Below are 14,734 nucleotides of genomic sequence, written 5' to 3'. Positions count from 1 at the left end.
AAAACGGGGATAACATGTGATAGTGCAGTTACTTGCCCGATTTTTCGCACGAATATACATCGCCGCGTACTTGCACCAACGACACCATGGAGAACGAGGAGATACGGGAGAAGATGAAAAAGGGCCGCGATGCAAGGAAATGTAGGGTGTAAGTGCCGCATCAACGTGCGGATAATTTAGCAAGTGCATGTTAAATTTCAGACGGGTATTGTTCCCGCATGAGCATTGAAGGAATAAGTTGGAGTGAAAATGGGTCGGTCGAATAAGAAAATAGAATTTGCAGAAAGAAACTCGTTCAATCTTATTACAAACTATTTTAGAATAAAAACGTAAAGTTTTCAAGATACAACATCTCCCTGTTTAAAAGCGTTTAAAAATATTTTGTAATATTTTTCAATATTTTTCTAAGAGTAAAAAATATTATTGTAAAAACTTTGATAAGCTGTCATGTATGTTTTTGAAAAACCGAGAGAGACTATGTAACAATTACATATGCAAAATTAATTAAAACACGACATAACATCTTTCCTCATTTTTATTCAAATATGCGACGGCAGAAACCGTTTTTGTTATTGTACATTAGGAAAATTATATACATATATTTTGGAGAATATCGAAGGGAAAAGAATCTGGCCGGTACGTGACGCAAAGAAAAGTAAAACTGGGAAAAAGGAAAAAAAAAAAGAGAGACTAAATTGCCGTGTCTCATCTGAGATGGCGTGGGACGAATGAATTCCGGCGGAACACAAAGACACAAGCGGTAGCGCGGGAAACGAAAGAAATTCTAAAGGACTGCCACGGAAATGGATGCTTTGGGAATAGAGTATTAAAGGCGTACCGAAGGAGAGAGTTTTGCGAGAGGACGAGAGAAAAGAGAAGGTGGGATCGTGAGGGTCGAAACGAGGCGGAAAGAGCGACTCGTCGGGAGAAGAAGATGGACCAAAAGAGGCGACTCTTACATTCGGAAGCCATATCGGACCGCGTGACTCGAATAAAAGTCGTGGCTTGAATTTTCGTGGGTGGACGTGAGAATTAGGCGGGAAACGCGATGATTCGTTTTTGCCCATTGCTTTATCACCAGTTCGAAGATTTCGTCGAAGGCTCGACTATTCTTAGATTGGATTTTGACACTTGAGAAATTTCGTGAAACGTTCAAATTGAGTACTCGTGCGAAATCAATTAACGGTAACTGCTCTGCAAGAACGCGAAAACTGGCTTCTCTAATATATGGTGCAGAATAATGTAGAATTTATGATATATAATTAAAATATATAATATCTTAATAATATATAATTTTTATAATAACGTAAGATAACAGGTCTCGTATTAATTTTTCACAAAATATTATAAAATATAATATCAGTTTGTTATATCAACCGATTATAATAATTATTATAAAGAGATTAATTTTTGGTCCGCCTGTGAAACTGTAAAAAATTGATTACGGTTGGAGTTTTACGCGACACGTAATCTTTTAACCAAAGCGCGCATAATTTACGACCTAATTAGTAACATATAATATTGTTTTTTTCATATAATATTAAAATATCTTAAAAAGCACGATAATATTACGTTCAAAAAATATCATACATACGTATTTTAATGAAATTTCAAAAACGCCTGTGAAACTTTAAAACGTTTCTAAATATTTGATCGTCGAGATGTTTGCGCGAATAATTTAATTCTTTTCGATCTTCACAATATCACACACAGACGCGATTTTTAATTCTTTAAATCTTGATTATACGTCTATAAATTTAAAAACGTATTGCGATTCCATTTCATTACTATTTATTTCCACCGCATGTAAATTAATTGCTTCAATAAATTTAAAAAAAATGATAAAGCAAAAAAAAAAAAAAGGTATTCATGTAGTATAGCGATTCGCAATATACAGTGAGGAAAAATTTTGCAAAACTGCGAAATCCTCCGTCTCGCGCAATTTTTTTCCCCACGTATCTCGCGTCATATTGATCGTTGCAATAGTAAATAGCGCGATCTTGCATCGTCGAACCGGCGCGGCGGCGGTGAAATTTATTTCGGCAAAGTTTATTTGGCTTCTCTCTTTTTTTTCCAAGTTCTCTCTAGTGACGCAAATCTTGCGTGTTTACTGAAAACTTCCGGTGAAAAGCAGACCTACTTTGCGTATGATTTATTCGCTACCGCGGCGCACGCGGTTGCAGCGGATGAGTTTTTAATGGCGCATAATACGAAAGTAAAATTGCCGGCTTTCGTGGACGGACGAATCAGATCTCGCGTGAGAAGGCAAAGCTTTTCCCCGCATCGCTTCTCGATCATGGATCAGGACTATCAGAAGGGATTACGACGGTAAATAAATCCCTCCGGAAGCTGAATGATAAGGTATCGCGAGGTGTAAGGTCCCGAAGAGATGCCACTTACTTCCGAGAAGACTCGTCGATACGTCTTCTCGAAAACTTGGCTCCATCGACTGATTACTCCGCGTGATCTCGACAGCATTCAAATCTCATCACCATCTCTCTGTGCATTCATGCATGTAACTTTGCGTCTTTCACTCATTATCCGAGAGATCAATCATCAAAAGCAGATATACCTACTTTGGTTATTTATCACGTATCCGTGTATACGTTATAATAAATTCGGAATAATCAAATAATTTATCCTCGTTTATATTCAACAGCATAATTCACTCGCGCAATAATCGCGATTTAAGCGCGGATAAACGCATATCCGCCCTTATCTCGGGGTTGCCTTTGTCAGTAACTGGAGCTGCGTGTACCTGCTGCACAGACAGCAGCAACCCCGTCATCTGTTTAAGATCGGAAGAAAAAAGGAAGAGAGAGAGAGAGAGAAAGGAAGGAAAAAGATATACGAGCAGATAAATCACGCTCTCGTGCCTCTCTCCCTTTTTCCTTTTGCTCCTGTCCACCCATCCCGTTGGTCGTCGTTGGCCGCCATGACGACGCGTTTCCCCACACACGTGCCATTATTAAGACGCCAGGCGCCGCGACGTCTTGCCGTGCGCGTTCTTTCTCTCTCTCTACATGTATGGTGTGGTGTCGCCTTCAAAGTGCTGCATTAAGAACTTATTCGATCCGTAACTTTACTCGCTACACATCCGACCGAGAGCTCTGGTCTTGTACAAAACTCTCCCGGTTAATTCCTTTTTCTCTCTTCCTTTTTCTTTTCATCTCGTTTACGTAACTAACTACAGCTGCTGCTAATAGCTGCGGAAATTCTCTCGCCCCTTTCCCAAGTTCGAATAGATACGAAGATGATAAAAGAATGAACACGAAAGCATCCCCCAATTGGCTGTATAATGCTTCTTTATCTCTCTCCTTCTCTCTTTATCGCGATTTATTTGGATAAATATATACAACCGATCGAAAATGGTCAAATCGATCGAACATTTTAATGCAACTATCTTCGACAAAAATTTAAGAAGAAAATTTCAACATTGATAATATTGTACCAATAGCAATATTTTAGAAAACCTCCTACTTTTAAAATGGCTAGCATGTATATATCCGTACGTACGAATATTATTGTAAATTAAAAGAAATGCACAAAGGCTATGTATTTTGCTAAAAAGCAAATTCATACCATTAATGAATCAAAGATGTGCATGGAACGAATGAAAATAAAGTTAGGACGAAAAGAAGCTTAGAGAGAGAGAGACTATAAATCACTGCCAGAGCGAATAATTGTGAGGTACTTGAGAACAAGGGAGAAAATTATTAAAGTAGCGAGCTTTTCCCGTTTTACAGTATCTCTTTTTCCTTTTAACAACTTTTTCAACCGTGTTATTATTTTTTCTTCGACCTCTTGAAATGGAGATGTATATCTCATATATATATTTGTTTTAAATCGCGAATATCTGTTTATGCAAAAGTATGCGTCAAACGAAATGAGAAATAATAATAGCTAAAAACGAGAATAATAACTTGGTGTTTGAAGAGAGTTAATTTGACCTACCGCGTTTCGTCAAAGAATTGAGAAAAATGCAATCTTCAAATTATAATTTTCTCAAATTCTTCATTTTTTCAAAACTCTTTTTAAATCGCTGCTTTTTTACATTGAACCTTTCCAAGCGCAATATGGCTTTATGCTAAACCCGAATGAAAACCAAATGTGCGCTCTTGAAGTTAGCGACTCTCAGTAATTTTGAAAGCATTCTTTTATATTTGGTACCTATGCCTCACGCCTTCTCAGACTAATATTCCGAAACTAATCTAGATTATTACTCAACTCGCACATCTCACAACGTTTATCGCGGTTAACCCGTGATTGTGAAATAAAGTATTTGATGAAACAGAGGCAGCCATTAGTTACAGTCACTTTACAATGTTTTGTAACTCGATATAAAGGTTTGGGCCCGACACGTGTGCACGATGAAAGCGTTATGTAATTTGAAAGCCGTGCGCCGGAATTGCATGAAACTTTCAGGAAATGTTAGCAATACCGTTACGGATATAACGATGCCATTGCGGTAACCCTGCGGCATCTCATTCTCGTACATATTGTACAAACACGAAGGGTTAAATGTGGTTTACCAATCGCGCGCGATTAAGTTCCGGTACATTTTCGAGTCGCTTGGAGAAAATTACCTGTCGAAAGTCAATCGTCGGTTCTTTTTACGCATTAGCAGCCGTAGCCTCGCTCGCGCTTCATTTTCTACGATATGTTACACGCGCGCGCGCTTCGTAAATATTTTCTTCTCTTTTTCCGATACGATGCACTGACAGCTTGAAAAGTATCGGCATCGAAAAGTACAGAGACTTTTAATTGGATGTCAATATTTCAGATGGTAAATTCAGAAGGGCGTAAAATATCGAATATTTTTCCTCTATACATAGACGTTTTTTATTCTGACACTCGCGACTCTTTTATTTATAATGAATGAAGGAAAATGATCGAAATATTGTTGCTCTCAATTAAGCGAGAGCGTCGAACAAATATTTGCGGACATTTTTTTTTTAATTTTATAGCTCGGTAAATAAAACCTGCATATAACTAACCAAAAATAATATTGTATAAATATATCATGTACACAGGGAGACTATATTTCCTATATACATATGTAAAAACGTAACTTCAAACATACGTTGAAGAGATGTGAATCAAACGACGTGAGAAGATAATTGTGGAAGTTTGAATAAATATTTTAATGTTTTATTTTCTATATCTACGCGTTATATTTACCTTTATGTTACAAAAATGCTCAGAATTATTTTAAATTAGAATATAAGTTTATAAATGTTATTATATATATATTGATCGTTCAACCTTTTTTCGTTTGATATTCTTTTATTTTTAATTTTTATCGAAATACAAATTACTTCAATGTTATTTACAAATAAACTGTCAATTATAAAAGTTTTATATAAACTTGTAAATAAAAATGTAAAGAGTTTAACTCTCTGACCATTTTATTTTCATATGTAACTTCATTTAAAAATTACACTCACATATTAATGTGATAAACATACTATATAATATTGAAATATTCTGCGATCTTTTATCGATATAATATAATCCAGAATGCAATAACTGTACGTAAAATAATATAAAATCACATATTTTTTACCCGAATCATTATTTCTGAGAATGAGAGTTCAAAAGTTAAAAAATTAATAAAAATTTTTCTAATTCCGTTTCAAGCACGTGTAATTTTCAATAATACCGTAGTCGGTATATTTCTATCGACGGTGACTAGATCACAAACCAAAAAAAAAAAAAAAAAAAGTTGAATACCTCGTAGTTGAAAAATGATGAACGCTATAATTTTACGCTCTAGATTTTCGAAATGCAATTGCAACGAGAGATATAGTATGCTTCGGGACTTATCGGCTTACCTTGATCGTGAACTGTCTGCAGAGCGGCTTGTAGGCATTCGTGCCGCAAACGAGAAAGCGATCGGGGCCCTGCCTGCCGAAAACTCTTACGTAGTTCTGGCACTCGTCGTCGTTGCGGCCCTTCAAATAACAAAGCTGGCGGTGCGCCTCGGTGCTGGACCACTGCAATCTCTGAAACAGGAGCAAGATCGAGCAAACATTACTTCACTTGGTCGACTTGGTGCAGCGAATTTGTACAACAAAATCCGATTAGGGGTCAGCCGAAGATTAATACCCTTAGGTGAGAAATCGAGGCAATTTTAACGGACCTTAATCCCCGTGCTTTCAATAAGGGCGAGGGCATCGAGAATCAATCCCGCGCGGGTTGTTTTTCTCCCGCGCTTTCGCGCGCGAAAAAGGGACGGCTCTCGGTTTAATAATTCCCCCGAATCGCATTAATTTTACGAGTTAACGCTCCGTTCGGCAGATTTAGAGCCGATTTAAATTCTGTAAAATGCGAAAAAGGTAAAGCCGAAACTTTAACGTTAAAGTCGACTTTAAGGTATAATTTATATCGCGTAAGCTGCACGCGATAGAATTAAATATATAACGCGACGTTAAATCTTGTTGAATTGTCGCGATCTCTCGGCGCGAGGAATGAGAATAAATGAATAACCGCCGCGCCCGAGCACTTGAATTTTAATCCGTTGACGATGCACTCGCGATAATAATGAACAACGTATCTGTGCGCACTCTTCTTGCTCTTCGCATCGATGCGCGCATTATTTTCGCGCAAACTGCAGACAGAGAGAAAATAATAATATATACCGTATTATTATTCTTTAAATTGAGATGCATCGACGAATAATGATCCTCTCTTGTAGCAAGAGGGCGACTTTGTTCAATTCGCTTTAGATATACATCAAAACGTATTCTCTCGTTTCATATACGAGTGTATACTTTTTCTCTCTCTCTCTCTTTAGATACGAAGAGGAACGGTAAATGAATCTCCGAAACGCTTTGCTATAATTTTTACACAAAGTGAGATTATTTAAAAAAGAGATAAAAGGCTTGAGTTAATTGAATTTGGAAATTCACAGTCGGATTGCGTGTAATGCAAATGCTGAATAACAAATAGAAATTTTACTCTTATGTGTCTTCAAAAGAAAATGTATACAAAATATTAAAAAATAGATTTAAAACAATAACTGACGTGTTATTGACTGATAAAAATCATGTATAATTTTTTCCATCGTATTAAAATGATAATTTGTCGCTGTTTAACAAGAGAGATACGTTTCCTTGTAAATTGCGCTTTTAAACGTTGAGCGCGGTAAAAATAGACGACTACGATAGGTATACGTATATCGGTTAACCGACACGTGACAATCGTGCGAAAGTTTGAAAATTAATCAGAGGAAGAGGAAAAATGATTACCTGTGCCTCGAAAAATAAGGCATTGAAATTTTGGAAAAAAATTCATGAGAAAGGAGATCCCCGCCGCCGCGAGTCTAATTATAGAACATTATTATATCCGCTCTCGGTTCTACAAAAAGTCAAATGTTGCTTGCCCTGACTCGGTCTCCTTATTTAAACCGACCATCTCATAGCCCCGAGGCAACGTTGAGAGACATAGAGTGAGAACGAAACAAGGAGAAGGTAGATAGGTAGGTAGGTTACGACAGGAGCTGTAGCTGCATACTGCCAAGTAGAAGTCCTTGAACAAGCTATTCAGCTCCTACTACCTCGGTACTGTGTTGTTATATCTTTACGACGTCTCATGGCTGACCGGAAAATTCCAGTTTTCTCGATAATTTCGGCTGGTCGCGCCTCGATGAAACGAGTCTTCGTAAGCTGCGCGTTCTCGTAAAAGAATTTTCAAATTTTCCTTTAACGTGTTTATCCGAAAACCCAAACTTTTTTTTGCGCGGAATTTTCGTTTATCGCGATTGACAAGTTTATCAATGGAATCCATATTTTTCGAACGACAAAAATATCTAAAAAAAAAAAAAGGTATAATGTTGAAAAATATAAACAATTTTGTAAATAATGTTCATAATCTGTCTTAATCTTTCCAATGCTTAAAATTCTCAATTATTTTTTCCATCGATGAATGACGATAGATTTTATTAGTTACGAATTAGATAGTAATTCGAAGCGATAGCTCGATCGGGAAATTGGATAACGAGGGTACATTTAGCACGATAGAGAAATCGAATTATGTCCCGGGGAGGCAAATTATCTTCGAACGTGTCGTTATTCGAATGCATCAAATCCTAAAATCTAATTTCGCTTAACCAATTAAATTTCGAAAAATAATAAATCGTATATGAACAAGACGAGTGCAAACAGTTTCACTCTTGTTTAACAAAATGAACACTTTAATGTTATTATTTGCATAGATAAATATTTTTCTATGTAATTAAAAAGTGAAGAAAATACACTCTACATAATTGTTATGTCATAATAAAAAATTAAAGAGTCACTCTTCTAATTTACAGTAAAGTAAAATTATGTTGAATTTTCCATCACCACATTATTGTTTGGAATATAAATAACTAAAAAAAGACACAAGTTTTCGACTAAAGTGATTGTAACGTGTTTGTAAAAGTGATCGAATTACCGAGTTGGCAAGTGTTTGTTGAATTACATCGCAAGTAATGAAAGTACTCTTGTTACGAATATCGAAAATCCATCCATTATCTCGACCCTCACCCTCTTCGAGAAGTGAAAAGATGAATCGAGCTAGTCGAATACCGGTGGCATTCTTTTCGCAAAGAACTGACTAATCCAGGAGTTGGATCGTACAATTAATATAAGTTAATCGGCGCTCGCTACGTGATTCTTAATTAATTTCCGAATCCTAAATGATTTCTTGCCCGGTAGCTGGATGGCGAAGGAACCAATTAAGGAACCGAACGGGATTTCGGGTACGGATGTGATTTAGGAACAGTCGCGTGATATATTCCGCTTTTTGTTCTAATTAGAATACGTCTCTGCGAGAATCCCGGCTGCTGGTTTTAGGACCTACGGTACGAGCGGAAACAGCACGGCGAGTTACAACCCGACTGAAAACTTTCGACCGCAAAATCGCACTGCATATTCATCGAGTAATACGATTTCGCCAGTTTCGAGCCTGCTACGTTGGGCGATTTTACGTTTTAACCCGCGGATAAATTTCGACTTTGGGACATCGCGCGTACCCGATGTGACATAATGCGAGAACTTCTCGCAGATTTTTCCTTCCCTTTGTTCCTAGACTGATTCGAATATTCCGGCTGGATCCTGTCAGCGTAACTTTCTGATGGCTAACGGAAGAGACACGGGAAAAGGAAGAGCACAGTTAACAGGAAAGCGTGTGCTTATCCAAGAGTAAACGGAAGAGGAGAAAGAGATTCGTCGGACGCGACGGGGGATGAGTCCTCTTTTATATTCGTTTTTCTACAGAATTAAGTAATCCGCTTTTTGCAATCGATCAAAGTTTCTTTTCAACCCGGAAACTTTTAATTAAAACGCGTGAGGCGATATCAGACGAGTCTGATGAATTAAAATATCTGTCGTGTATATTATTTGGACTCTAGACTCCCGTCTTGGATTCCCGTTCTATTGATATTAAAAGAGACATGTCAGTGTATCGTCCAACTGAACACGATCAAATATTATATAGCTTAGAATTTTTTTAAATCAATTTAAAATATCAAAGATCTGTATATGTCATGTTGAACAAATGTATTTATTATTCCAACTACTTATTGATATTTCTTGGTACTAGAAACCTTTCCCTTCTTTACGTAACGTAAAACTTGCAATGTAAATCGACTGTATAAAAAGCTATAAAGATGTACATATGTATATGAGGCTTGTAAATGAATTATATGTATATTAAGCAAGAATCACTTGTTGAATGTATGTATCCAATTATAACAAAATTTATATATTTTTGCGCGAATATGAATGTTTACTTTGCACCTCCTCCCGACACTTCGATGTAATGAAACTCTCAAGTTTGCTCAAGTATTTCGGTAACATTTCGTACATATATATTGCGCAGAAAGCATTTGCAGTCAGGTAATTCGAAAGTTTTTAACGAAGTAACTTAAATATCCTCTTTAACCGAAATAACAAGAAACGAGATAAAGGAGAATTCAAGAGTATATTGTGCCAAGGAAGAGTGGCGAGGTACCGTGAAAACATTTGTACTATCGTAGTAAGTAGAATATACGTATTTCCCCGCTGCCATTTGTTTTACGTGGCCAAAGCTGCGAATAAATCCAGCTATAGGCATTAGTCGCAGACATTCCTCGTGGAAAGTTTTTCGCACCCAACGAGTTGGGTGCTTACCCTTGAACAAACACAATCTCGTACTCTCAATTATATTCAACCATCATTTTCTCGATCGATTTAATACCATTATGGTTCAAATGCAGACGTCACACATTTCGCGCAAACACGCCGAATAACAAGAAACGGATAATAAATTATATAGCACGTGTGATGTCTGTCTATTGGAATAACTCTTATACAAATGTATGTGTGCATAGGTATACATATATATATTTCGTTTGAATTACATTACAAAGTTTGAAATTTATAGATACCACTGATATTTGCGACCCTCGGCACTGACCACCCTTGCCACATTTTCCGCCATATTGCTTTATTTACAATTCCACTAACCGTCATTAATACGCAAATTTGACGTAATAGATCGAAGTGTGTTTAATTCTGATTAATTGAATTATCACGCACATGTATAATACATATATAAATAATATAAAATGCGATGACGAATAATTTTTGTTCATCAATGTTGATGGTACCAAAAAAATGGTACTTTTTTTTCGCTGAAAACTCGAACAAAGAATATTACGATATACACACGCGCGCACACGTACACACCGAAGCTCTTTTACCCCTATATTAAACCTATTTGTAATTCAATCTCCGGCACATTAAATCTTGACGGTTGTCATGCGCAAATGGCTACTTCAATAACAGATTTTTAAACATTGCCCATCAGCTCGCATGCCATTACTGTCTCCGTTGCTATTGTGTTCGGAATGAAGTCAGACAAGTGTAATTTCGCGACCGGAATGCCGAGCTGTGTCAGCCGTCTCTCTTTTCAATTTTCCTGCGCCGGCGGCGGAGACGGTTTTGCTTTAACCCGCAGATTAACCGGCGAGCGGTTGTCATTTCGTGTACAGTAGCGAGTATATATCGCACGAGTTAGTATTTAATCTAATAACGCGGTTGAAAACGAAACACCTGGTCCTTTCTTACTCCCGTACAGCGTTCCCTTTGACTTTTACTGCAACGCACTGCGTGCAAGGTGAAAAGTATATTTCTTTCTACTTTTTTATTTTTGTGTCACAGGACACACACACACACACACACATGTATTTCAATTATATCAAGATGCATTTTAATTATCTACATTATACTATAATTAGATTATTTATATTTAAAAAACTTATAATATATATAACGTATCTCCCAAAAATGACTGCAAATAAAAAGAAAACAATTTATCATCTCTTTTACTACTATACCTCTAACATCTATTCTATTCTATTCTATTCTATTAAAAAAGTTTTTGGATTGCTCTCCTTTTACTTTTCTTTCAAACATGTAATCTTGATATGATAGTTGGAATAAATCTATTTATCAGATGTGTAACGTCACACGTGCCCTAATTCATGTGACACGGACGCGGTGTTTCTTGAAAATTGATTTTCTTTTCAAGAAGGGCCGAAAAACAATACAGTTTTTTCAACGTACTCGACTGGACTGATGGAGGACGTCAGTTGGCGGGTGACACCTTCGGCTAAATTTGTTATGGTCATCACGCGTCCTGTGTTGCAAAAGTTTTTCCCACGTTCGACAAGTTCTATATAATTTCGATTAAACTTTCTTAATTTTAACGCGAGATTAAAGTTCAGAGGTAAACTTACAAATACGCGAAAATAATGATATAAAATGTTTGAGCTTGAAAATTAATTTTGTAGACATCTCTTAACATCTTGATTATTATTAATTTCATTAATTTATAAAATATTTTCAATTCTTTTAAAATATCGCGAGATTTATAATATAATCTGTAAAATAAATTCTCAATTTTTATATAAAACCTCGATTTTTTAAATGTATAATTTCGTTATATTATATAGCCGACTTTCTTCCGTTTTCTTGACTTTTTTAATTATAATGATATCAAACTTTTTCTCGCTATTAATTCTGCATATAAAGTAGTCAAACACATTAAAAACCATTTTGGAAGAGAAAAAGAGCTCTATAGCGAGATCTGTTTAATTCAGTCGTAAATGTGCTGACGAAAGAGAGAGAGAGAGAGAGAGAGAATTTACTTTGTTTTACCTTACTGCAAAATTACTAAATTTTCATCAAATATGAAGAATAAAAATTGCCATAATAATTAATGTACGAGAAAAAAATGCTACAATTTACAACATGACGCAAAGTTTGCATCAATCGTAAACTTGTAGAGAGTTGATACAGAGTTAATACAAAGCGAAGCAAGATATGATATACATAGCTTGTTATAAAAATATAATTTAAATTTTACGCAAACAAAACAGAACAGAGCACAATTTTGTAGTAAGAATAGAACGAGCTTTGTTATATTCTACATAGCAGCTTGTCATAATTTTACTAAAGGTATACAATTTACTCTGATTTTTTCCCTGTATTTATATCATTCTATTCTAGAAATTCATATTTAAATTTTAATTCTAATTTTCATATAATATATCGCAGTACTTTCTTTATTTTGATCATTATATTTATTTATAGAATTTTGCAATTAAATTATTTTAACAAATCTTATTACTTTATTATACTGCAAAATCATCTAACAATAAATGTAAATAGACTATGATTTACATAACTATATATATATATATAACTCGACATATATATATATATATATATATATATATATATATATATAGATTATAAATTATTTTCAAACTTGTATTAATAACTTGAGACCGCAAGTGCACTATAATAACGTTATAATTATGCTTTGAAAACATACAACGCGATGGCTATTGTATTAGAAATACGCTATGCTTACACACGTGTACATCATTTATGTGTCACCAAACAATATTATACCGTAAAATATTTATGTGCTTCAACTTGAGTTCAAAGAGCTTTGATATTAATGAAGCGCAGATTATTCTGCACTTTAGTAATTATAAATGATTCTTGACCCTTTATTTACTCCTAAAGCATTAATAAACTGTAACATATACATACATATAATCGCGTTCCACCGCGATAGTTCCTGTACGTAATATAAATAGTGATAGCTACATAACGAGGATTATGTTATAACGTAATAACAGTAACACGTATAATATTTATAGCTGCAAGCAACGTCGTGCGCTATAATGTGAATGAAATTGTTTTAATATTAATTAGTACGAATAAGCACGCGCGCGCGAAAAGAGAAAGTATAAAGAAGATGCATACATTTAAATGGAAAATTACACTGAGATTTTTTTTTTCTTTTTTTCTTTTTTTTTTTACAAAGATATCAGACACACCCCGTTTCAACCGTTATACATATTTTTTTATTATACAATGTATTTATAACATTTTTTAATGACCGGTATTATATGATAAATCGAATCACAGAATATTTTAGATGCAAGATCGATAAGAATTTATTCATTTCATATTTATAGTATCAATTTCAGATTGATATAAAAAATTTAAATTGAAATTCGCGAATTTGCGAGCTAATTTAATCAAAAAATTAGTAATTTTTAAATAGATCGAAGTTAGTGAATATAAATGACATAATTTAAATTTGATTAGATCATATATAAAAACTATACTTAAAATAGTGATATGAGATATGTAGTCTAATCTTTTTTTTCCTCCCAATTTAATGCAGCATTATTCCGTAGTTAGTTGTAGATTTTCAAACGCTCTGCTGCGCTTTTACAAAATTCTAGCATACTATATACGTGCGAATATATATGGAACAAAGGTGCATGGTGTGTGCAGCATGATACGCTAAACCATATACGGTAGAAACAGCATGAGCCAGAATATGCACATATGCAATTGAGTGCGCGGGCGAACAATAGAACGTGGATACGATCCACCGACGAAGGAAGATACCTACCTCCTACTCTCTTTTTCTAATTTAATCTCTACACGCCAGTAGCCGATAAAACAGACCAATTTTTCAATTTCGCGAAAGGAATCGAATTCGTGCCTGCTATGCGAAGTAGAGCTGCATTACATTTTCAGCGCAAATGAGAGAAAGAGAGAGAGAGAGCGTTTTTCTTCGAGAAATTTATAATTGGATCGACTATTATTTTTTTCAATAATACACGTGCCAATGTTTTTGCCAATAAGTTAAAAAGATGGGACGACTAGTTTCTTTTCTCCGAAAAAAAAAAAAAAAAACATACACACAATATTAGGTACAAGAGTATATATAATTTGAAATATTAATATACACAAGAAATATTAAATTTTAATTGCTAATATAATATACATATATATTTTTATGAATATTTGTCTCATTTTGTAATTTTTTAAATTAATATATCTGTGGTCAACATTTGTTTATTCATTTTATATGCATCATTTCCTTAATATCATTAATATTGGTTTAGAGCTCGTGTTTTTAACGAAAGATCAATCTCTGTAGTGTCCCACCTGTGTGTACAAGGAGACGATTCCTCTAATTGCGAAACTCCGCGGCAAGACTAACTGAAACACATTTCCCTTCAAAGTTTCTTAAGATCTTGCAAGAAGATAGAGACAGAGTCTGAAACACATTTCAAAAAAGGAAAAGAAAAAGCAAGTACACGCGTACTGAGTGCAATGTTGATTTATATAGGATACTATTACTTCTCGAAATATTCACAGTCAGAGTCACTCAC

The 14,734-nt window shown here is 35.0% G+C and overlaps 1 protein-coding gene across 3 annotated transcripts in view; it reads right to left on the bottom strand.

Annotated features, from left to right (window-relative positions):
* The window catches only part of LOC114939567 (semaphorin-1A), a 172,775-nt gene that overhangs the window by 38,237 nt on the left and 119,804 nt on the right, over positions 1 to 14,734 (bottom strand). For all 3 annotated transcript variants that reach the window (XM_029313910.2, XM_085481892.1, XM_085481865.1), the window contains exon 5: positions 5,835 to 6,005. In XM_029313910.2, the coding sequence (XP_029169743.2) occupies positions 5,835 to 6,005 (171 nt within the window). The remainder of the gene's footprint in view (positions 1 to 5,834; positions 6,006 to 14,734) is intronic.

Source organism: Nylanderia fulva, unplaced genomic scaffold (genome assembly GCF_048542155.1).
Source record: "Nylanderia fulva isolate GAGA-0341 unplaced genomic scaffold, ASM4854215v1 Scaffold1, whole genome shotgun sequence".
NCBI classification, from domain to species: Eukaryota; Metazoa; Arthropoda; class Insecta; order Hymenoptera; family Formicidae; genus Nylanderia; species Nylanderia fulva.
Note: the sequence above shows the minus strand (reverse complement) of the source record. Positions and strands in the feature narration are given on the sequence as shown.